The 25,966-nt window shown below is 37.6% G+C and overlaps 1 protein-coding gene across 16 annotated transcripts in view; it reads left to right on the top strand.

The window, feature by feature from the left end:
• The window catches only part of MYO9A (myosin IXA), a 279,561-nt gene that overhangs the window by 27,767 nt on the left and 225,828 nt on the right, over window positions 1-25,966 (top strand). For 13 of the 16 annotated variants that reach the window (XM_067029270.1, XM_067029275.1, XM_067029281.1 and 10 more), the window contains exon 2: window positions 23,655-24,568. In XM_067029270.1, coding sequence (XP_066885371.1) covers window positions 23,729-24,568 — 840 coding nt within the window. In that variant the 5' untranslated portion in view covers window positions 23,655-23,728. The remainder of the gene's footprint in view (window positions 1-23,654; window positions 24,569-25,966) is intronic. The other 3 variants (XM_067029272.1, XM_067029271.1, XM_067029280.1) reach the window with 1 other exon arrangement.

Raw genomic sequence — 25,966 nt, 5'->3', positions numbered from 1 at the left:
CAAGTGACTTAAGCTTTGCTTTCGTTTTTGTTTCCATTGAAGATGATATAAACTATATGGAGCATGTTTATTTTTTATTATAATTCGACAGGAATGGCTAGTCAAATCTAACTTTCCATCAGTTCATTTTTTTTCTGGATTTCAGCTTTTATGAGTAAAAGCCAGGTGTTATGAGGATAAAATTTTGTTTATGTCTGTTTTTGTGCTACAAGGGCAGAGTTGAGTATTTGGGAAAGAGACCTTATGACCTGCAAAGTTTAACATATTTACTGTCTATCCGTTTATGCAAAAAGTTTGCGAACCCCTGCCATGATTAAATGGCAGTGAATAATACTGCCAATTAAATAGCTTGTCCCAGGTCACACAGCTACTTTGCATTAGCTGTCTTTAAACTCTCCAGGGGGCTTTTCCTATAAAATCATTGCCATGGTGAACCATTGCTAAACAGTTAATCCCAGCTATAGTTTATGTATTTGTTTATTTCAAAGTGTGGCTCTTCCTAATCTAAATTTCTTCTTTCAGTTCTTCTGAGATTGTCATTGATATTTTAATTTAGATTCCCTTGAGATGTATATCTCAAAGCACTACGTTGGCTCTATGGAATAAATTTACTAGAGCAGGGGGTATGCCTAGATCTAATGGCTGTTGCCAGATGCATTACTTGGTTATGATTTTTCGATGTTCCCTAAACCATGATAATTGCAGTGATCAATTGGTTGAGTCAGGTACACTTTCTGATTCATCCTAGTTACAGGAGCCACTTAAATGACTTTAAAGTATCTGAGGCAAATGTTGCAAGTTGTTGATCTGTTACAGGTCTTATGGTCTTTAGAGGTAAATGCTGATTTAATGCAAGGTCATACCCGACAGGTGGTTAGCAGTGGTTTAGCTTTAACTTCTGGGAATAAGTGGTTCCTATATATCCACAATGTCTTAAATATTCATATTATTAGAGGATGATACTATAAAAATGGGTTACTAACCATGAATGATTTATAATAGGAAAGATAAGATGCCTGCTTTAGGTAACAGGTATGTAATGGGATGCTCAATAATAATAATACCTGCCAAAACTTATATGCTGTTATTATGTGCCAGATATTGTTTTAAATTCTTTTCATATGTTAACTTATTTATCTGTCACACTAACTCTATGAGGAAATTGAGGTACATTCCCAGACTCAACCAGCTATAATCATGAATCAAATACAAAATGGTCACAAATGATTTCTGTGGTTTCATATCCATAGGTCATTTCTCTTATCTTTATCTGACTTCATGTGCTGCTTCTTGAAATACTTCTCTTTTCATGACCCTTCATTTGTCTGGTGGTTTTCCTCTACTTAGATGTATCATCTAGAGGAGGCTGTTTATCCTATGTGCTTCAGTTTCCTCATTTGAAGATGGAGATAATAGGGCTTACCTTCACAAAGTTGTTCTAAGATTTAATGACTCAAATGAATAGTTTGGCACATAATAAGTATTCTAAGGGTTAACCATTATTACTGTTATTACTACTACTGTTACTACTCTGTGTTTTTAAGTCATTAGCTGCTCTTTTTTTTTTTTTTTTGGTGGTACACGGGCCTCTCACCGTTGTGGCCTCTCCCGTCGCGGAGCACAGGCTCCAGACGTGCATGCTCAGCGGCCATGGCTCACGGACCCAGCCGCTCCGCGGCATGTGGGATCCTCCCGGACCGGGGCACGAACCCGTGTCTCCTGCATCGGCAGGCGGACCCTCAACCACTGCGCCACCAGGAAAGCCCTCTATTTTTGACTCTCAATGTTTTCTCTGCTGGACCAGTAAACATTGGTGACCAAAGGGCTTGGTCATCATTTTTTTTCTCTATCTGCAGTCTGTGTGTTTGAGTTCATCTAGTCTGATTGCTTCAGGTGCCATCCATATGCTAATAAGTACCAGAGCTCTAGTCCTATTCTTATTTCTTTTACAGACTTGTATATCCAATTGCTTACATGATATTTCCACTTGCCTATCCTCTAGGTATTTTAGAGTTAATATGGCCAAAGACAATCTAAGCCATATTCCCCCCTCCCAAACAACAACAAAACAGCATCAACAAATGAATGTAAACAAACCTGTTCTACTCCCTTTTCCCCATTTTAGTAGATAGAACCACTGTTTACCTGGTTACTTTCAGTCAGATAAACCAGGGTGTTGTCTTTGTTCTCACATCTAATCCATCAGTGAGTCCAGAATGCATACCCAATCTGTCTGTGTCTTTCTATCTCCATTACTACTACTCTATCTATCAACCATTATCTTTTGCCTGGGGTACTATGACAACCTCCTAACTGGTCTCCCTGCTTCTGCCCCTTCCTCCCTCTGTCCTCTAATCCACTTTCTTTCAAGTAAGTGGAATAATCTTTTAAAAACATAAATCAGGTTGTATCATTCCCTGTATATAAAAACAAAACAGAACAAAACAATACAGTACCCTAGGCTTTCTGTTACGTTTAGAATAAAATCCCAGACTGCAACGTACTATACAATCCAGTCCCTTTCTACCTCTGACCTCATCTCTGATCATTTTCCTCTTTGAATACTTTGCTTCAGCCACTCTAAACTCTTTTCTGTTCCTCAACCATGCCAAGTTTGTTTCTGATTTTGCACTACCTATTCCTCTTAGCTTGGAGTATTTCTCCCATATGTTAGAATAGTTGGCTCCTTCATTGTCCTATAGGCTTCTTACCACCTCCCAGAAGCTCCCTGAGTGCTACTGATAACTAAAATAGCACACTCAAGCCCTCTAGTATAATGATAGACAAACTACTGCCCACAGGCCAAATCCGGCAGGTGGCCTGTTTTTGTATTGTCTGAAAGCTAAAAATGGTTTTTACATTTTTGAACCTTTAAAAGAGTGAAAGAAAACCCACAAAAAACCTGAGTATGTGACAAAGGCTATATGTGATCCACAAAGCATAAAATATTTACTATCTGGCCCTTCACAGGAAAAGAACTTCTAGCTATAAAAAATTACTTTGTTCATTTGTTTCCTTGGTAATTTTTTTTTTTGTTCTCAGAGTGCTTAATTGTTGAAGAGTTCTGGCAAGTTGGCTAAGTTGTCTGGAATGAAGGAATTGAGCAACAATAGTTAATAAAATAGTTAATAAAAGGAACATTAGAATCATTGTTAGAAGGATAGAAAAGTAGGACAGATAAAAAATGTAGTAGGGGCAAAGACTGAAGAGTCTGTGGACTTCTTTCAAAGTGGACAAGAAGAGATAGTCTGTTCAAAGGATCTACTGCTTCTGAAAGCCCCTCGGAATATGGAGGACTCAAATCTGAGTTTAAAGTATACCTGTGAAACTATTCAAGTGCTTGAGAGTATGCACATCTGAAAGGCCACTAAGTACCTGGAGGATATCATATTACAAAAGGGTGTGTTCCATAGACAAAGTATAGTAGAGTAGAAAGATTCCAAGGCCAAAATAAGTGCTGAATTCTGGTTGCACAAACTTAAGCATGTGGAAAGTGATGCTGAGTGTCAGTATTTTGATGTCCATTTTATAGTGATTGAGTATATCTTGTCAACAAGACCTCCAAAATATGCAGACATCTATGGAGCTCCTAAGTGGATCAACCTGTAGATGAACTTCCCTAGAATCTGATTTTCATTGAAAGTCAAAGGGAGAGGTGCTCAAATGAAGGATATCTTGAAAGAAATAAAAATTTGTAAATAAGTAAATTAAGAAAAAGACAAAATCTCTCTTTGTTTTGCTTATTCCCATATTTACTGCTGGCTGTAAGTAATATATGTTTCTACTCTTTATTACATTCTTTTCCTACTCTCCTGTCTACTTCAACAGCCGGATAGTGGTTTATCACAAATTATATAATTGCTTATGAACCTCTATTATATTATTGATTCTGTTGATGGGGGCATCATGAGGTACAGCCCTTTGTTTCACGTATTTATTCAACAAACATTTTTTGTTTCTACTAGGTACTAAATGTTGTGTAGCAGATATAAAGACAAAGAAATACTCTGCCCTTAACAAGCCTATAGACTAGTAGGGGAGACTACCAAATATGAACTGAGCAATTAGATATACCATTTGGAGTTCATTGTCAAGGAGGCTAAGCTCAAACATCACTATTGCAAAGAAGCCTTCCTTAGGACCCCAGTCCCTATGTCAGAGAAAACCTAATGCTGAGACTTGATCTCTGTTCTCTAAAAGCTTATGATTTCATAGAGAAAATATGATATGTCCCTTATCAACTATAATATAAGGCAGTTTATGACAGGCAAAGTAGTATAGTAGTTAAGAACCCAAATTCTATGGCTAGACCACTGAGGTCCAAATCTTGGCTCTACCATTTACTAACCTATAACAGACAAGTGGCAACCTCCATGTGCTTCAATTTCTTGATTTGTAAAACAGGGATAATAATAGTAAACATTTAATTAGGATTGTTATGAGGATTAAGTGATTTAAGCACATAGTAAATGCTATATGAATATTTATTGCTATTATTATTAATTATTATCATGTTTCTTATTTGTGCTAAGTTGCTAAGCAAATTGTTTGAGAAATTGAGGCCTGGCTTCTAACTCCAGATCATCCATGTACTGGTTATATTATCTTGGGAACATCACACAACCTCTCTGGAATTGGTTTCTTCATCTGTAAATGAGGATAATAGCATACATTTCTTATTTTTTTTTTTTTTTTTTTTTTTTTTTTTTTTTTTTTTGTGGTACGCGGGCCTCACTGTTGTGGCCTCTCCCGTTGTGGAGCACAGGCTCCGGACGCTCAGGCTCAGCGGCCATGGCTCACGGGCCCAGCCGCTCCGCGGCATGTGGGATCTTCCCGGACCAGGGCACGAACCCGTGTCCCCTGCATCAGCAGGCGGATTCTCAACCACTGCGCCACCAGGGAAGCCCTACATTTCTTATTAAATGAGGTAATACACATAAAACACACAGCACAGTGTCTAACTATATATTCTCAATAAAGAAGAGATATTTTTCTTAAAGCTGTGAATGAAATAAAGGAAATGTTATGGAATTTCACTTCAGAGAAATGAAGTACTGTTGAGATGTATAACACATTCCTGAGCTCATAGGAGTCACTAAATGCATGTTCACTTAATACGTTTATTTAGAGAATGGGAGCCTAGGGGGAAAGCTGTTTGAAATACAGGTTTCTTTCCATGAGGACCATGGAAAGATGATTTGATAATCTTGTAGGCAAACATCATTGACCTAGTAAAAGGAAACTTCAACATAAATGACCTAGAAAAAGTCACTTATAGTTTTCTTTTCTATATACAATTAGGATTTTTGTGTTTTCATTAAGAATTCTAAAAAATTGTAGGATTCTTAGTTTTTCTGTCAAACTATGCATTGTTTTGTACCTATGAGTAAATTTGAGGGAGTTTCTATAGAGTAGAAAATTTGCTGAGTAAAACTATACATTTTTTATAGCCTTAAAAGATTTTTATTGGAATAACTAAACATTTAGAAGTTTCTGAAATTTTACTAATTAAATATATAAAGCACAGGAGCTTCATAAGTAAGTACTCCATCCATATTATGTTGGTGTATTAAGAAAAAAATGTAATTTTACAAAGAATGGAAATTTATCTTGTAGAGGGAAAGATTTTAAGTTGTTTAAGATTCATGTTTTGGTTATAGTCTAGTCTTCACATGGTGTCCCTGTAGAATGGCAAAAGGTCCATTATTTTGAAACTCTTAAAATACAGTTGACCCTTGAATAACATGGGGCTTAGGGGTGCCAACCGTCTGTGCAGTTGAAAATTCGTGTCCTAGGGTATAGTTCACCCTCCATATCTGTGATTCTTCCATATCTGTGGTTCCACTTCTGTGGATTCAACCAACTTTGGGTCATATAGTACTGAAGTATTTACTGTTGAAAAAAAGTCTTCATGTAAGTGGATCTGCACAGTTCAAACCCGTGTTTTTCAACATCAAGTGTAATGTAACATTTAAAAAATTAATCTTTGGGAACCACAAGAGATGCCCAATTGCTGAAACAATCTTGAGAAAAAAGAATAAATCTGGAGTTATCATGTGCCCAGACTTCAGACTATATTACAGAGCTACAGTAATCAAAACAACATGGTACTGGCACAGAAAGAGATCAGTGGAACAGAAAAGAGAGCCCAGAAATAAACCCACACACTATGGTCAATTAATCTACAACAAAGGAGCCAAGAATATACAATGGAGAAAAGACAGACTCTTCAATAAGTGGTTCTGGGAAAGCAGGGCAGCTACATGTAAAAGAATGAAATTAGAACATTCCCTTACACCATATACAAAAATGAACTCAAAATGGGTTGAAGACCTGAATATAAGACCTGAAACCATAAAACTCCTAAAAGAGAACATAAGCAGAACACGCTGTGACATGAATCATAGCAATATTGTTTTGGATTTGTCACCTAAGGCAAAAGAAACAAAAGCAGAAACAAACAAATGGGACCTAATTAAACTTAAAAGCTTTTGCATAGCAAAGGAAATCATTGATAAAATGAAAAGATAACCTACTGAATGGGACAAAATGTTTGCAGATGATATGACTGATAAAGTGTTAATAACCAAAATATGTAAACAGCTCATATAACTCAATACCAAAAAAAAACCAACTTGATTAAAAAATGGGCAGAAGACCTGAATAGACATTTTTCCAAAGACGATATATAGATGTCAAAGAGGCAAATTAAAAAATGCTCAACACTGTTAATCATTAGAGAAATGCAAATCAAAACCACAATGAGATATGTGTAACTGATTCACTTTGCTGTACAGCAGAAACTAACACAATATTGTAAAGCAACTATACTCCAATAAAAATTAATTAAAAAATTTTTAAAAAGACAATGAGGTACCACCTCCTACCTGTGAAAATAACTATCATCAAAAAGTCTATAGGATTTCCCTGGTGGTGCAGTGGTTAAGAATCCACCTGCCAATGCAGGGGACACAGGTTCGAGCCCTTGTCTGGGAAGATCCCACGTACCATGGCGCAACTAAGCCTGTGAGCCACAACTACTGAGCCTGTGTGCCACAACCACTGAAGCCCGTATGCCTAGAACCTGTGCTCCACAACAAGAGAAGCCACTGCAATGAGAAGCCTGCGCACCGCAAGGAAGAGTAGTCTCCACTCACCACAACTAGAGAAAGCCTGCACACAGCAACAAAGACCCAACGCAGCCAAAACAGTAATAATAATAATAAAGTTTGTAAATGTTGGCAAGGATGTGGAGTAAAGGGAACCCTAGTGCACTGTGGTGGGATTGTAAATTGGTGCAGCCACTATGGAAAACAGTATGGAGGATCCTCAAAAAACTAAAAAAAATAACTGCCTTATGATCCAGCAGTTTCACCCCTGGGTATATATACAAAGAAAATGAAAACACTAATTTGAAAAGATACATACATCCCAATGTTCATAGCAGTATTGTTTACAATAGCCAAGTTGTGGAAGCATCCTAAGTGTCTATCAACAGATGAATGGCTAAAGAAGATGTGGTTTATATATATGATGGAATATTACTCAAGTCATGAAAGAGAATGAAATACTGGCATTAGCAACAATGTGGATGGACCTAGGGGGTATTATGCTTAGTGAAATAAGTCAGACAGAGAAAGACAGTACTTTATGTTATCACTTATATTTGGGATCTAAAAAATAAAACAAACGGATGTATGTAACAAAACAGAAACAGACTCACAGATATAGAGAACTACTAGCGGTTACCATGGTGGATGGGAGGAAGATAGAGGTATGGGATTAAGAGATACAAACCATTGTGTATAAAATAAATAAACAATGGGACTTCCCTGGTGGTCTAGTGGTTAAGAATCTGCACTTTCAATGCAGGGGGCACGGGTTCGATCCCTGGCCAGGGGGAGCTAAGATCCCGCATGCTGTGTGGTGTGGCTAAATAAATAAATAAATAAAATAAACAAGTGACAAGGATATATTGTACAGCATAGGGCCATATAGCTATTATTATATAATAATTTTAACTATAAAAATGTTGAATCACTATGTTATATGCTTGAAACTAATATAATATTTTAAATCAACTATACTTCAATAAAAAATAAATCTTCAGAATAATATTTAGATGCTAATTTTCCACTTCCTCAAGGTATTTAGAGATTATGGTAAGTATAATTTTGATACATTATTAACTTAGCAGTAATAACTGCAATATCAGACTGATATTTATTACATGGAATACCATTTTAACTTGAAATAACCAATCTCATTAGTTATGCTAAAGTTTTTCCTCTTTTTTAAAAAAATTTTATTTATTTTTGGCTGTGTTGGGTCTTCGTTGCTGCATGTGGGCTTTCTCTAGTTGCAGCGAGTGGGGGCTACTCTTTGTTGCAGTGCGTGGGCTTCTCATTGTGGTGGCTTCTCTTGTCATAGAGCATGGGCTCTAGGCACGTGGGCTTAGTAGTTGTGGCTTGCCAGCTCTAGAGCGCAGGCTCAGTAGTTGTGGCACGTGGGCTTAGTTGCTCTGTGGCTTCTGGGATCTTCACGGACTGGGCTCGAACCCATGTTGCCTCCGTTGGCAGGCAGATTCTTAACCACTGCGCCACCAGGGAAGTCCCTTTCCTCTTTTTTTATTGAGATGTAGCATATAGCAAGTGCACAAGTATTCAGTGATCACAGTTTAAAAATTATATGTATATACCTGCTTATGTACCATCTAAATCAAGATATAGAATGTTTATAAAACTCCATAAGGCTTCTTTTCGTGCCCTGCCTCCAAAACTCCTTCTCCCCTAAATAGAATCATGCTTCTGAAGTTTATAACCATAGATTTATTTTGTCTGTTTGTGAACTTCATATAAATGGGATAATTTAGTATGTATCTTTATGTATCTGGCTTTTTTTCACTCAACATTATGTCTGTGAGTTCATGTTATATCAGCAACTTGTTCTTTTTTAATGCTGTATTGTATTCTGTTTATTTTATTGTTGATGAACATTTTGATTGTTTTCATTTTGGGGACAATTTTATGAATGAAGTGGCAATGAACATTCTTGTACAGATCTTTTAGTGGACATAATCCATTTTGATGACGTTTGGAGTATTCCATTGTGATTTTGATTTGCATTCCTCTGATGACTAATGATACTGTATTAGTCAACTATTACTGCTTAATAACCAACCTGAAAATTGCCAGCAATGTACAAAAATAAGTATTTATTTGTTGGTCATGATTTTGTGGGTCAGCTGGGATAGACTTTGCTCTGTGTATCCCATCTTACTGGGACTAGTAGGCTAGTTGAGGCATGTTCTCATGGTGGTACAAAGGGCAAGAAGGCTCATCTAGCTTACCACACGTATTTCAGGACTTTATTTATATCATGTCTGTTGACGTTCCACTCTAAATTGTCATGTGTCTTAGCCTAAATTCAGGGGATGGGGAGGTATACTTCTCCAGAGGACAGTGAAAGTAGGTAGTGAATATTTTTGAACAACATTTTGTTCAAAAAATATTGGTATTTTGAACAGTAATCTACCACAGTGTTGAGTTCTTTATTGGCCATTTGGATATTTTCATAAGAGCCACTCTTCTATATATATTGTTGCCCATGCTTACTGTATCAGCAACATTGATTACCTCCTTAGGAAAGGACTTTGATTCCTTGCTCTTTTTTTTTTTTTTTTTTTTTTTTTTGGTGGTATGCGGGCCTCTCACTTCCCTGTCACAGCCTCTCCCACTGTGGAGCACAGGCTCCGGACCCGCAGGCTCAGTGGCCATGGCTCATGGGCCCAGCCGCTCCACGGCATGTGGGATCTTCCCAGACCAGGGCACGAACCCTTGTCCCCTGCCTCGGCAGGCAGACTCTCAACCACTGTGCCACCAGGAAGACCGATTACTTGCTCATTTTTAAAGCCACACCTGTCAAATTGTTGTTGAAAATAACTCTCAAAGAAGTCAAAGTGGTGTATATACATGAAAACAGATGAGAAAGTCAGTAGGAAAAAGCTACAGTGAAGTTTAATAAAATAACTACCTTAAGCATTAAAGATGATTGGTAAAATACGTGGATTAATGTGGATTTGAATTCATTTATTCCTTTAACAAATATATTTTTGAGTTGTGGATACCTATGATTCAAAAGGCAAGTCTTTTCCCTTTAATGGAGAAATCAGACTGTAAACAAAAATACAAATCAATAATATAATTCTAGGTAGTGCATCAAGTCCTCTGATTAAAAATAAATCAGGGCAAGGACAATAGAGTGGGGAAAGAGGGTTATTTTAGATAAGGTAGTAAAGAAAAACCTCTCTGAGGAGCTGGCATTTGAGCCAGAGACCTCAGTGATATGAAAGAACGTCCAGGCAGAGAGAACAAGAAGGAAGCATAGAGGTCCTGAAGCAGGTATAAACTTAAACACAGAAAAAAGACCAGTGAGGCTAGATTGAAGTGGAGTGAGGGAAAGAGGGAGTTGTTTCAGTTTTATTTAATTACGTTATGGAGAGTCATTCAAGGTTTTGAATAGGAGAGTGGCAAGATCTGATTTACCTTTAAAAAGGGTGACTGCCTGTTCTGTTGTGTATAAAACAGACTGTAGTGGAGCAATTGATAGAAGCAAGGATGTCACTTTAAGTGAGTGAGTTTAAGTTTAAGTGACTGAGTTACTTTAAGTAACTCAGATGAGAGAATGATAATGGGCTTGAACGAGATGATAGAGATAGAAGTGGTAAAAATTGGTTAGATTCAGGATATATTTGAAAGGCAGACCAATAGTAATTATTGATGGATTGAATCTGAGAGGGATTTCCTTACAGAATTCCTTACAGGGAAGGGGTTGGAAAAATTTAAAGGTAATGCATTAGTTAGGGTAGGCTAACTACTGTAACTAAACAACCTCCAAATATCTGTGGCTCTATGCAATAAAATTTTATTTATTATTTACTTCACAATCCGATATAGGTGAATGGGGTGATTATGGGTACTCTTTTCCACGTGGTCATGGGGGACCCAGGGTCCTTCCATCTATTGGCTCTGTGTCCCTTAGAATCTTAGAGCTTTTTCCTGGATCCTCTCCAGACAAGGAAAGGCAGACCTTTTTTTTAGGGGCTTTTATTGGCTCAGCTCGGAGGGGATGTACATTACCCTGCCCACGTATCATTGGCATGGGACTTGGTCACATGGTCACATGTAACTAACTACAAGGAAGGTTGGGAAATAAAGTCTAGCTGAGTGCCCAGGAAGAGGAAGAAATAGGTTTGTAAAAAGAGTATTTGGGGACCTTTGGAAGAAAAAAATCATTACAAAACACATAGTTTGCATAGTTTAAAAATACAAATATTTGCATATCTAAATAAGTTACATGTATGTTTATATACATATGTACCTAATTTTATGGCACTTTGCTTTATTGTGCTTCACAGGTAACTGAATTTTTTACAAATTGAAGTGGCCACTGCATTCAAGCAAGTTTATTAACACCATTTTTCCAACAGCATGTGCTCACTTTGTGTCTCTGAGTCACATTTGGTAATTCTCTCAATATTTCAAACTTTCATTATTACTGTATTTGTTATGGTGCTCTGCGATCAGTGACCTTTGATGTCACTATTGTAATTGTTTTGGGGCACCACAACCACGCCCACACAAGACGATGAACTAGTCGGCATATGTTGTATGTGTTCTGACTGCTTCACTGATTGGACATTCCCATCTCTTTTCCTCTCCTCAGACCTCCCAATTCCCTGAGATATAAAAATATTGAAATTATGCCAATTAATAATCCTACAGTATCTTCTAAGTGTTCAAGTGAAAGGCAGGGTTGCGTCTCTCACTTTAAATCAAGAGCTAGAAATTACTAAGCTAAGTGAGGAAGGCATGTCGAAAAGCTGAGATAGGCTGAAAGCTAAGCCTCTTGTGCCAGTTAGCCAAGTTGCGATTGCAAAGGAAAAGTTCTTGAAGGAAATTAAAAGTGCTACTCCAGTAAACATCACGAATAAGAAAGCAAAATCGCCTTATTGCTGATATGGAGAAAGTTTTAGTGGTATGGATAGAAGATCAAACCAGTTCTAATTCCTTTAAGCCAAAGGCCAATCCAGAGCAAGGCCCTAACTCTGTTCAATTCCATGAAGGCTAGGAGAGGTGAGGGAGCAGCAGAAGAAAAGTTTGAAACTAGCAGAGGTTGGTTCATGAGGTTTAAGAAAAGAAGCTGTCTCCGTAACATAAAAGTGCAAGGCAAAGCAGCAAGTACTCATGTAGAATTTGCACCAAGTTATCCAGAAAATCTAGCTAAGGTAATTAATGAAGGTCGCTATGCTAAACAACAGATTTTCAATGTAGGTGAAATAGCCTTCTATTGGAAGAAGATGCCTTCTAGAACTTTCATAGCTAGAGAGGAGAAGTCAATGCCTGTTTTCAAAGGACAGGCTGACTCTCGTTAAGGGTTAATGCAGCTGGTGACTTGAAGTTGAAGCCCAGTGCTTATTTACCATTCCAGAAATCCTGGGGCCTTTGAGAATTATGCTAAATCTACTCTGCCTGTTCTCTAAAATGGAACAACAAAGGCTGGATGCTGTCACATCTGTTTATAACATGGTTTACTGAATATTTTAAGCCCACTGTTGAGACCTGCTCAGAAAAAAAGATTCTTTTCAAAATATTACTGCTCACTGACAATGCACTTGGTCATCTAAGAGCTCTGATAGGGATGTATGAGATTAATGTTGTCTTCATGCCCCCTACACAACATCCATTCTGCAGATCAAGGTGTAATTGTGACTTTCAAGTCTTATTATTTAAGAAAAACATTTCATAAGGCTCTAGCTGTCATAGACAGTGATTTCCTCTGATGGTTCTGGGAAAAGTCATTTGAAAACCTTCTGGAAATGATGCAGCATTCTAGATGCTATTGAGACCATTTGTGATACATGAGAAGATGTCAACACAGAAGTTTGGAAGAATCAGATTCCACCCCTCATGGATGATTTTGAGGGGTTCAGCACTTCAACAGAGGAAGTAATTGCAGATGTGGTAGAAATAGCAAGAGAATTAGAATTAGAAGTGGAATCTGAAGATGTGACTGAATTGCTGCAATTTCATGGTAGAGCTTGATTGGCTGAGGAGTTGTTTCTTATGGATGAGCAAAAAGAAAGTGGTTTCTTGAGGTGGAATCTACTCCTGGTGAAGATGCTGTGAAGATTATTGAAATGACAACAGAGGATTCAGAATATTACATAAACTTAGTTGATAGAGCAGCGGCAGGATTTGAGAGGATTGACTCCAATTTTGAAAGAATTTCTGTGGGTAAAATGCTATTAAACAGCATTGCATGCTACAGAGAAATCGTTCATGAAAGGTCAATCGATGCAGCAGACTTCATTGTTGTCTTATTTTAAGAAGTTGCCAGAGTCACCCCAACCTTCAGAAACTACCACTGTGATCTATCAGCAGCCGTCAGCATTGAGGGAAGACCCGCCACCAGCAAAAAGATTACAACTCGCTGAAAGCTTCAGTGATGATTAGCACTTTTTTAAAGCAATAAAGTAGTTTTTAATTGAGGTCTGTACGTTTTTTAGACATAATGCTATTGCACACTTAATAGACTGTAGTATAGCATAAACATAACTTTTATAGCAACGGGAAACCAAAAAAATCTTTGCGACTTGCTTTATTGTGATACTCACTTTATTGTGGTGGTCTGGAACCGAAAACTGCAATATCTCCAAGGTGTGTCCGTATGTGATTATACATTAGTATGGTAATAAATATATTTATTTGTAGAACATTTCAGTTGTAAGTACTAAAAAATGAAGAAACATGAATATTAGCTCTTGAGTACCATTTTCCCAGAGTTATTTTTCTAAAATAAGTTCAAAATATTTAATAGCTCTCTCAGCATGAAATTTATAGCAGTACACAAGTCAGTAATGTTTTCTCAAAATGGACCCTACCTTGATAGTAGAATGTTCTTCTTTCAGAATGTACTGGTGAGGCTCTTGCTTTGAGTGAAACTGTAACAAAGCTGGATTTTTATTTTTCAGATATACATTTGCCTGATTCTGTCCTTCCAATCCTCTTGTCACTGAGTGATAATATATGATCATGCTTGCTAACGTTCATAAATAGATCCCTATGATAAAGCAAGTATAAAGAGAAAGGACACTTCTTTTTTCTTCTTGAAAAATAACTTTGATAACTTGATAAAAAAGTAAAAGCAACAATGCATATTTTTTGAAAATTAAGTTTTATTAGCACAAAGACAGAACACTGCATTAAAAATCTTTAGTTGGGCTTCCCTGGTGGCGCAGTGGTTGAGAGTCCGCCTGCCGATGCGGGGGACACGGGTTCGTGCCCCGGTCCGGGAAGATCCCACATGCCGCGGAGCGGCTGGGCCCGTGAGCCATGGACGCTGAGCCTGCGCGTCCAGTGCCTGTGCCCCGCAATGGGAGAGGCCACAACAGTGAGAGGCCCGCATACCGCAAAAAAAAAAAAAAAAAAAAAAATCTTTAGTTATTTCTTTTTATCTTTTTTAACTGAACTTCTGATTTAAAGGAAACTGTATTCCGAACTCTGTTTCCTTCACCATAGTTTTCCTCTATAATTAGTCTCTTCTAACTCAGTCCAGTGAATGTCATAAGCTAGCCTATTCTGAACCACACCCTACTGACCACAGCAACTGTCTCACCACATTGTTTTTCTCTGTTAGCATATACTTTTGAAATAACTACTTTGGGATAGGGCATAAAAAGAATATTAAATAATTTTCTTTATGAAAAATATGGCAATATCTGATGCTATATAAGTGCCAGTAATTCCTAATATGCATAGTTTTATTTTATTAAAATTAGTCATTTATCCCCACATCATTATTGAGTAATCCATTTTTCTCTGCTGATTTGAAATATTTATCATCAATTTTATAGATCTTCTTTTGCTCTTTAAGCCTTAATTTTCTATTTTGGAAGGTAATAGTTTGTTTCCTGTCTCAGAGAATTGCTGTTCAACTCAAATGAAGTAATGCATGTCAAACTTAATTTTGGTGAACACTATAAAAGGAAAATTTGACTATTTCCCCAAAGCCTAATATTGTGGTTCATTTTTTATATACATATACTTTTATATACAATTTTGTAGTTTATGTTTTTTCATTTGATGTTATATTGTACATCCCTTGCCATATTTCTGCATGGTTGGCATTGCAAGTATGTTTCACTATCTAAATCTGTGTAATTCTTCAGTTTTGACAGTGGATTTGGATGCCGGGGGGCGGGGTACTGCCTTATTTGAATTTATTTGGTTATGCAAGTGGATAGCAAATAGCATGATAGTGAAGGAAGTATCCAAAAGTGTATTCAAATATATTTGGTTCCTGAGTTTAGATTGTGATATTTTGGATATGAGGAATTTGTATAACAAGGGATGCCTATGTAATCAAAGGATATTATACTAAACCTGTTGTAGTGGGTTCTTTTGTTGACAGAGAACAGAAAAACCCAACTCAGAGTGGCTCAGGGAATAAAAAGGAATTGATTGGCACACTTAACAAGAGGTTCAGTGGTTGAGTTTATCTGAGGCACAGCTGGATTCAGTGGCTCAGTGTTGATAAGATTTTGCTGTGTGTTGAGTTAGTTCATTTCTTTCACTGCAGAGAGGCTTTTTCTATGCATTCAGAGAAGACGACTGCCAATAGCTCTAGTTTTACATTTTTCTAGATTAGCAGCCCTAGTAGTGAAAAAAAAAATGCTTCTTTCCTAATAGTTACAGCAAATTTCCAGTAGGGAATCTCAGTAAGCAGGCACTGTCACTAGGGGGAATGGAATAAACTGATTGGCTGGGCCTGGGTCACAGCTAAGTGGGGGGTGAGGTCAGTCCATTCAAACTGTGTCATATGACAAGGGAGGAGGAGTAGTTCTTCAAAGGAAAACACAGTACTTTCACCAGAAGAAGGTATAGATTACTTACGGGGCAGACTAAACCGATAGATGTCCATATACCTATAGTGTGTCATACAATGACTCATTTTTTCCATCACCCTTTCTTTTTTTTTTTTGCGGTACGCAGGCCTCTCACTGTTGCGGCCTCTCCCACTGCGGAGCACAGGCTCCGGATGTGCAGGCTCAGCGGCCATGGCTTACGGGCCCAGCCGCTCCGCAGCATGTGGGATCTTCCCGGACCGGGGCACGAACCCATGTCCCCTGCGTCGGCAGGCGGACTCTCAACCACCGCACCATCAGGGAAGCCCCACCCTTTCTTTAGTTGAAATACTACAAGATGTTTATTCTTTCAGCACCAAATTTGGCTTTTAGTTGGTATTGATGTACTATAGGTTAAAATTGGTCTGGGACTTCTCTGGTGGCGCAGTGGTTAAGACTCCACTCTCCCAATGCAGGGGGCCTGGGTTCGATCCCTGGTCAGGGAACTAGATCCCACATGCATGCCGCAACTAAGGAGCCTGCAAGCTGCAACTAAGGAGCACACCTGCTGCAACTAAGGTGCATGCCTGCTGCAACCAAGACCCAGCACAACCAAATAAATAAAATAAAAACATAAATATTAAAAAAAAATTGGGCTCCTATAGCCTGTCTAGTGATGAAGATCAGCTAATTGCACTCTTTTTTTTTTAAGTCTTTATATTGAATTTGTTATAATATTGCTTCTGTTTTATGTTTTGGTATTTTGGCTGTGAGGCATGTGGGATCTTAGCTCCCCAACCAGGGATCAAACCCCCACCCCCTGCTTTGGAAGATGAAGTATTAACCACTGGACCACCAGGGAAGTCCCTAACATGCCCTCTTGTCACATCTTACCTGAAAAGCTGTTCCTCAACTCATCCTTTTTTTTTAAAAATTCTTTCAGTAAAAGTGTTTTTTCTTTCTGTGAGAGTTACCTGTCTACCTTTGACCTAAATCTTATTTTGTCTTGCTTACCAAAGAAACTTGGCTCATCAGACCTTCATTTTTTTAAGTTTTCAGTTCCTTTTCCTCTGCTTGATTCTATTTGTAACCATAAAGGTGTGCTGCCAAGCCCCCTAATAAACATTTCACTCATACTTCTTCTCCTTTCTTTTATAGCAGATATGAGCAACACCCGCTAGTCTGCTTGCCAATCTGTCACTTCCTGTTTAACTTCTTATAGTCCTTTTCTGTTTTCTACTTTTCAGGGTCACCAGTGATATCCTGAGACCTTTGTCTCAGGTGTAAACCTAGTATTACAGTATGTAAGGGCTAAAAATGGCCTTAGAGATATTTAACTCAACTTTCTTTTTCCATTTTGCTTGAAGTTATTTTGATTATACCAACTTTCTTTTGGCTAGAATTTACATGGTATATCTTCTTTTTTTTTTTTTTTTTTAACTTTCAGGTTCTGTATCCTCATATTATACATGTGTGTCTATTGAAAACAGCACAGAGGTGGATTTTTAAAATATCTCTGGCAATCTTTGTCTTTTAACTGGAGCATTCACACTTAATACAGGTACTTATATATTTAGTATGCTTTTCATTTGTTCCATCTGTTCTAAATGCCCCCCTTGCCCTCTTTTATATTGATTTTTCTTTTTTTTTTCGGTACGCGGGCCTCTCACTGCTGTGGCCTCTCCCGCTGTGGAGCACAGGCTCTGGATGCGCAGGCCCAGCGGCCACGGCTCATGGGCCCAGCCGCTCTGCGGCATGCGGGATCATCCCGCGGGCACGAACCCACGTCCCCTGCATCGGCAGGCAGACTCAACCACTGCGCCACCAGGGAAGCCCTATATCGATTATTTTTTATCATGCCGTATTTTCATTCTACTAGTTGTGAAGTTATACTTTTTCCCTATTTTTTTTAGTGGTTATCCTAGAATAGCGGTTGGCAAATGTTTTCTTTTAAGGGCCACATAATAGACATTTTTGGCTTTGTGGACTATATGGTCTCTGTCATAACTGCTCAGTTCTGCCACTGTAGTGCAAAAGCATCCATAGGTAATAGGAAACAGTATAAATTATAGAGGACTAGATGTTATCATCCAGATAGATGAGCACTGGGTTGAGACGAGAAACTGGGAGAATATTTTTATCCTTAAAGTGAGGTAGTGGAAGAGGAACTGTAAGATTGATTCAGAAAAAAAATCAACCTATCAGGAAGATTACAAGAAAAAGAATTGTCATGTGAGGGCTGTTTTAAGAATGAGAAGATGGCCACATTAGTCAAATGCTACAGTGTGGTGTGTTAGGATGAGGCTTGAGAAGAGACCTTTGGATTTGGCAACCTTATGGTAATTGGTGATGTTTTTAAAGAACATTGGCAGTAGCTTGCTATGTGGAAAGAGTGGTAAGGGAGTGGCAAGTGGATATATAAACCGCCGATTCCCAAATACTATTCTCTGGACCAGTAACAAAAGAATTGCCTAGCTGTCCCAACCTCAGAACCATTATTGGGCCTAGGAATGTATATTTTTTAAATGTTCCCTAGATGATTCTGATAAACACTCACAGATTGCTGTCAAGATGTATTTAAGAGTGATTTGTTTTTTAATTTTTTTTTTTTTTCTTTGCCATGCTGCGCAGCTTATGGGATCTTTGTTCCCCAACCAGGGATCAAACTGGGGCCCCCTGCAGTGGGAACTCGGAGTCCTAAAAGAATGAAATTAGAATACTATCTAACACCATACACAAAAATAAACTCAAAATGGGTTAAAGACCTACATGTAAGGCCAGACACTATCAAACTCTTAGAGGAAAACATAGGCAGAACACTCTATGACATAAATCACAGCAAGATCCTTTTTGACCCACCTCCTAGAGAAATGGAAATAAAAACAAAAATAAACAAATGGGACCTAATGAAACTTAAAAGCTTTTGCACAGCAAAGGATACCATAAACAAGACCAAAAGACAACCCTCAGCATGGGAGAAAATATTTGCAAATGAAGCAACTGACAAAGGATTAATCTTCAAAATTTATAAGCAACTCATGCAGCTCAATAACAAAAATACGAACAACCCAATCCAAAAATGGGCAGAAGACCTAAATAGACATTTCTCCAAAGAAGATATACAGATTGCCAACAAACACATGAAAGAATGTTCAATGTCATTAATCATTAGAAAAGTGCAAATCAAAACTACAATGAGGTATCTCACAGTGGTCAGAATGGCCATCATCAAAAAATCTAGAAACAATAAATGCTGGAGAGGGTGTGGAGAAAAGGGAACCCTCTTGCACTGCTGGTGGGAATGTAAATTGATACAGCCACTATGGAGAACGTATGGAGGTTCCTAAAAAACTAAAAATAAAACTACCATACGACCCAGCAATCCCACTACTGGGCATATACCCTGAGAAAACCATAATTCAAAAAGAGTCATGTACCAAAATGTTCATTGCAGCTCCATTTACAATAGCCAGGACATGGAAGCAACCTAAGTGTCCATCAGCAGATGAATGGATAAAGAAGATGTGGCACATATATACAATGGAATATTACTCAGCCATAAAAAGAAATGAAACTGAGTTATTTGTAGTGAGGTGGATGGACCTGAAGTCTGTCATACAGAGTGAAGTAAGTCAGAAGGAGAAAAACAAATACCATATGCTAACACATATATATGGAGTCTAAGAAAAAAAATAATGTCATGAAGAGCCTAGGGGTAGGACGGGAATAAAACACATACCTACTAGAGCATGGCCTTGAGGATATGGGGAGGGGGAAGGGTAAGCTGTGACGAAGTGAGAGAGTTGCATGGACATATATACACTACCAAACAGGGTGGATAGCTAGTGGGAAGCAGCCGCATGGCACAAGGAGATCAGCTACGTGGTTTGTGACCACCTAGAGGGGTGGGAGGGAGGGAGACACAAGAGGGAAGAGATATGGGAACATATGTATATGTATAACTGATTCACTTTGTTGTAAAGCAGAAACTAACACACCATTGTAAAGCAATTATACTCCAGTAAGGATGTTAAAAAAAACACTATGAAAATGACAGAAACCTTATAAGTGAAAACAATGTGATTAAAAACAACACATGGTGTTCATGAATGTGAAGTCAATAGGATGTCAGTTTTTTCCAGTATTAATCTGTAAAATCATTGAAATGTCCATCAAATCACCAAAAGTTTTCATTGTAGTTGATACGCTGATCTTAAAATTTTTATAGAACATAACCAAAGTAACATTAAAGAGGAACAAATTGAGGTGGTATGCACCCTCCAGATATCAAAACATAATAGAGCAGTAATAGGTAAGACAGGCTTATTGATGGATAAATAGACTAGTGGAAAACAGTACAGAGCCCAGAACAGGTTGATATTTATCTGGAATTTGCCACATGACAGAGGTGGCATTATAAGTCAGTGGGGAAAGATTAGACTCTTCGTTTTGATGCTGCTTCAGTTGCTAATCTGAATTGACTTGAAAATAATTACAAGCTCTATCTCACAGCATACATGAAAATAAGTTCTGTATGCGTTAAAAGACCTACATAAGAAAAGCAAAATTTAGGCCTTTTAGAAGAAAATATAATAACTTTATATCCTTAGGATAATGGAGGATTTTAAAAAACAATACCAGGAGATAATAGTATGTAGGTTTTAGAGCCAGACTGCCTGCTTCAAATCTCAACTTTATTACACTTGGTCAAGTTCTGTAAAATTTCTGTGTTTTCTCATTTGTAAAATGAGGATGATTATGATAAAAACAATCCTGAGGGAGGAATTGTGAGGATTAAATAATCCATGTGAAATGCTTAGAAAAATGACTAGTACAAATAAGCATGTAATAAGAGTTAACTGCAATTGTTGTTAATGTTGCTTCTTAAAAAAGAAATAATAGGGCTTCCCTGGTGGTGCAGTGGTTGAGAATCCGCCTGCTGATGCAGGGGACACGGGTTCGTGCCCCGGTCCGGGAAGATCCCACATGCCGCGGAGCAGCTGGTCCCGTGAGCCATGGCCGCTGAGCCTGCGTGTCCGGAGCCTGTGCTCTGCAACGGGAGAGGCCACAACAGTGAGAGGCCCGCGTACCACCCACACACACAAAAAAAGATAATAACCTGTAAAGTATTGATAAATTTATTTAAAATAAAACTTCTCTACAACAGAAGGGAACATGAACAAATTAGAAAGATAAGCTACAGAATGGTAGGAGATATTTGTCACTCATTCAGCTGAAATTAATATCCAGGATATATGAAAAATCATTCAAATTAATAAGGAAAAGACAAGTCAAAAGGCGAAAATGAAGAAACAATCATAGCCCAAATGGCAAATGATAGGATAAGTGTTGCCCCTCCTTACTAGTCATGAAGGAAATACAAATTGAAGTAATGAAATACCTTTTTACATTTCTTATACTGGCATAAACTCAAGTCTGACAATACTGATTTTTGGTAAGGAGGCAGAGAAACATGAGCTCTTCCTACACCGGCTGTGAAATAGTTGGTACAACTTCTTTGGAGAGCATTTTGTTAATATCTCGTAAAGTTGAAGGTGCTTAAAACCCAGCAATTTCACTTTTAGGTCTACAGTCCAGAGAAATTCTAGCAAAGGTACATGTAGAGACATGTATGAGAATTGCAGCATTGCTTTAATAGTGTAATACTGGAAACATTTTAAGCATTTAGTGGAAGGATTTAGTGTAGTAGATAGGTAAATTGTTGTGGTTTAATTAATAGTAGATTGATAAATTGTAGTATAAGAATACAATGGGAGTTTTTGAATAATAGACTTTATTTTTTAGGACAGTTTTAGGTTCACAGCAAAATTGAGTGGAAAGTACAGAGATTTCCCGTACATCCCCTGCCTACCTCCAATATGCATAGCCTCACCCATTATCAGCATCTCCCACTAGAGTGGTACATTTGTTACAATTAATGAGCCAACATACCATGTCATATTGCTTGGCAATTAATGAACGTTACATGTATCAGCATTTATAAATAGAAAAGACAATGTTAAGTTACAGTGAGATGCAGACTATTTGGTATAGCATTTTTTTTAAAGCTTAAAAATTGGAAACAATACTATCTATAATTTATGGGGACCCACATTGTAGTAAAAATATAAAAGCATGTATGGCAATAATACCAACCTCAGGATAATGGTTACTCTGCAGAGCAAAGGAAGGAGCTTTAATTATCTCTCTAATATTTTGTTTGTTTATAAAATAATCTGGAGCGATTACAGCAGTTTTCAAACAGTGAATTTGGGTAGTAGATTTATGGCTGCTTTTTATATGTTCTATAGTATTCTCTGCTTTTGAAAGAATTATCTAGGAAAAAGGTAAACAGTATCTTCATTAGAGAGGACTTTGACAAAAGTAGTGTAGTAGTCTGAGAGAAGCAACTGAAGGTAATTTTCTTTTTTAAAAAAATAACAGCATCTATATGTTAAAGGATGCAATAAGTGCAAAGGGAAAGATGGATAGCATATGGGAACTGTTTTTTTGTTTGTTTGTTTTGTTTTGTTTTGTTGTGGTACGTGGGCCTCTCACTGTTGTGGCCTCTCCCGTTGCGGAGCACAGGCTCCAGAGGTGCAGGCTCAGCAGCCATGGCTCACGGGCCCAGCCGCTCCGCGGCATGTGGGATCTTCCCGGACTGGGGCACAAACCTGTGTCCCCTGCATCGGCAGGCGGACTCTCAACCACTGTACCACCAGGGAAGCCCGGGAGCTGTTTTTTGATTGGGTAAGATACTGATGGAGATGCTAAGAAATGGGAAGGATCTGGAACATTTTCTCTGTAGACAGAAATGGAAGAACAGAGATGAGATGAAAATAGGAGTACATATTGAGTTGGAGAAGTCATTTAAAAGAAATCACTGTTTTCTCAGTTAGGTATAAAAGTAGAAATCATTCTTTTAGAGGTGTGATATATGTGGGGTTTGAGAAAATTGGAGGGTATGCAGAATACTTGTAAGAAATGAAATAAAGTTAGATAAAAAGGCAGCATTGAAGGAAAAGGGAAGGTTGAATAAAATTTGTAATGGTGCCTAATTGTATAATTTTATCAGCTTTGTTCAGCAAGCCAGGGGCAGGATCAATTTTGTTGTTACCTTTACATCTTCACCTTAAGGGAGGCAGAGTCCAGAAGTCCTTGAAAATATGTCTATTCTATAGCAGGTTTCTCTCATTGTTTTCTTGGTTATAATTTCATCTAGTTTAATTTCTGTTTATCTGATCTCATCTTCTTACTGTTTTTAATTTCACAAATTTTTCCTCTATTGATGCTCTCTTTCTCGGTTTTGCTTTAACCTTAAGAGCTTTTTGGTGTGGGGTGATTAGATTTGTGTGACTGTTCTGTCCATCTTAAGCCAGTCTTCAATGAGGCTCTTTTCATATTATAAAGAAAGAACTTGATTCTATTCCCAGTTACCATAGAAACATTCAAGATAGTAGAGGACAAATTAATTTTTATTTTTACTCTTTGGGTTTTGAATTATTAATATAACAAAAGACTGAAAAAATTTTGGCTGTTTTAGGAAGTGTGCAGATTTGGGCAATAATATGAAATATTATGTGATCTCAACGAGACTGTCTTCAAGAACTGTTCTTATACTAAGAGAAATGTTAGGATTTTTTGTCCTAAAAGGTGTAATCAACTTGATTGTTAAGCCTTTTTTTTGAGCTTCAGAAAGCAGTGACTGTGTAATGTGACTTCTTAATGTTTCACATCTTTTATGTTGCAGCAGTTCTTTTGCCACGAAAATGATTTGTGCAGTCTTGAACACATACTATCCATGCTGATGGGACAGGATCCAATATGAATATAAATGATGGAGGAAGACGACGCTTTGAGGATAATGAACATACATTACGTATATATCCTGGGACAATTTCAGAAGGGACAATCTACTGTCCAATTCCTGCCAGAAAAAACTCCACAGCTGCTGAGGTGATTGACTCTCTTATAAACAGACTTCATCTTGACAAAACAAAATGTTATGTTCTAGCAGAGGTAAAAGAATTTGGTGGAGAAGAATGGATACTCAATCCAACAGACTGTCCAGTTCAGCGAATGATGTTGTGGCCCCGAATGGCTCTGGAAAATCGCCTGAGTGGAGAGGACTACCGCTTTCTTCTGAGAGAAAAAAACCTTGATGGATCAATCCATTATGGTAGTCTTCAGTCATGGCTACGGGTAACAGAAGAACGTCGCAGGATGATGGAACGGGGTTTTCTTCCACAGCCTCAACAAAAAGACTTTGATGATTTATGTAGCTTACCTGATTTGAATGAGAAAACTCTCTTAGAAAACCTACGAAATCGCTTTAAGCATGAAAAAATTTACACCTACGTTGGCAGTATTCTAATAGCTATTAACCCATTCAAGTTTCTTCCTATTTATAACCCCAAATATGTCAAAATGTATGATAACCACCAATTGGGAAAACTTGAGCCTCACATTTATGCTGTGGCTGATGTAGCTTATCATGCCATGCTTCAGCGCAAAAGGAATCAGTGCATCGTGATTTCAGGAGAGAGTGGTTCTGGGAAGACTCAAAGCACAAACTTTCTTATTCATCACCTTACTGCCCTCAGTCAGAAAGGATTTGCCAGTGGAGTGGAACAAATTATTCTTGGAGCTGGACCAGTACTTGAGGTAAGTGTGTTGAAATACTTTTCTTACTCTTAAACATATCTTGAAAAAAATTAAAATTTGTTAGATGTGAGAAAATGAAATGAAACTAAATAGAAGTATAGACATTTTTAGTTACCAAGGAAAACTGGAAGATAGGAAAGCCCAAAAAGGCAATGTGGAAGATTGAAAGGTGTGACAGTGGCAATATTTTTTTCAAAGGATGTCTTTGGGCCGTTTCAAAGGATGCAAAGGAAAGTTGATTGGAGTCAGATATATCCCCCTGTAAAGGGAGATAGCAGAGGCAGGACTCCTGTCTGTATTGGATTGTGGAAATAGGTAGTTGGGGAATATAGTCTTGTCAATATATTTTTATCTTTGCAGCCTTAAAATCTGTGCCTAGGATTGAAATTCTAAGGGTTCATTTTTGAAAATGCAGAGAATATGGGAAAAATTTTTTAGTTCTGTGTTTTAGAAGTAATACCATCAAGGGTAGAAAGGAAAGAGAATACACTATTTTTGTTTTAGAGCTGAAAGGAAAAGTAATATTACTTGTTTTTTGAAAGATTTTTGTGAGGTATAATTGCACATATTTAAAGTGTACAATTGGATTAATTTGACATATGTATTGATATATACCCATTAAACCACCACCACAGACAAGATACTGAACATATCCATTATCCCTAAAGTGTTCTCATATACCTTTGTAATGCCTCTTTCTCACCCTTTTAGCCCACTCATCTATAAGAAACCACTTACGTGCTTTTCTGTCACTGTAGGTTAGTCTGTACATTCTATAATTTTATATAAATGGAATCATGTAGTATGTACTATTTTATGTTTGACTTCTCTTTCTTGGTTTAATTATTTTGTGTGTGTCAATAATTGATTCCTTTTGCTAAGACAGTATTCCATTGTATGGATATACCACACTTTGTTTATTCATTCATCTTTTGATGGACATATACGTTGTTTCCAGTTTGGGGCTATAACACATAAAGTATTCAAGTTTTTGTGTGGACATATGCTGTCTTTTCTCTTGGGTAAATAGCTGGGAGTGGAATAACTGTGTCATATGATAGGTATCTGTTTAACTTTTAAAGAAACTGCCAAACTTTTGTATAAATTGTACATACCATTTTATATTCCCACCAAACAGTATATACAGTTTCAGTTATTCCATATCTTTGCTAACCCTTGATATAGTCATTCTTTCTAATTTCAGCCATTCAAATAGGTATACAATGGTATCTCATGATTTTAATTTGCATTCTATAATAACTAATGATGTGAGCACCTTTTCATGTGTTTATTTGCAACCTATAAATGTTCCTTGGTGAAGTATCTGTCAAAATCTATTGCCCAACTTGTTATTGTTGTGTTTTGAGAGTTCTTTGTGTATGCTGGGTGCAGATCCTT

Source organism: Kogia breviceps, chromosome 3 (genome assembly GCF_026419965.1).
Source record: "Kogia breviceps isolate mKogBre1 chromosome 3, mKogBre1 haplotype 1, whole genome shotgun sequence".
Taxonomy (NCBI): Eukaryota; Metazoa; Chordata; class Mammalia; order Artiodactyla; family Physeteridae; genus Kogia; species Kogia breviceps.
Note: the sequence above shows the minus strand (reverse complement) of the source record. Positions and strands in the feature narration are given on the sequence as shown.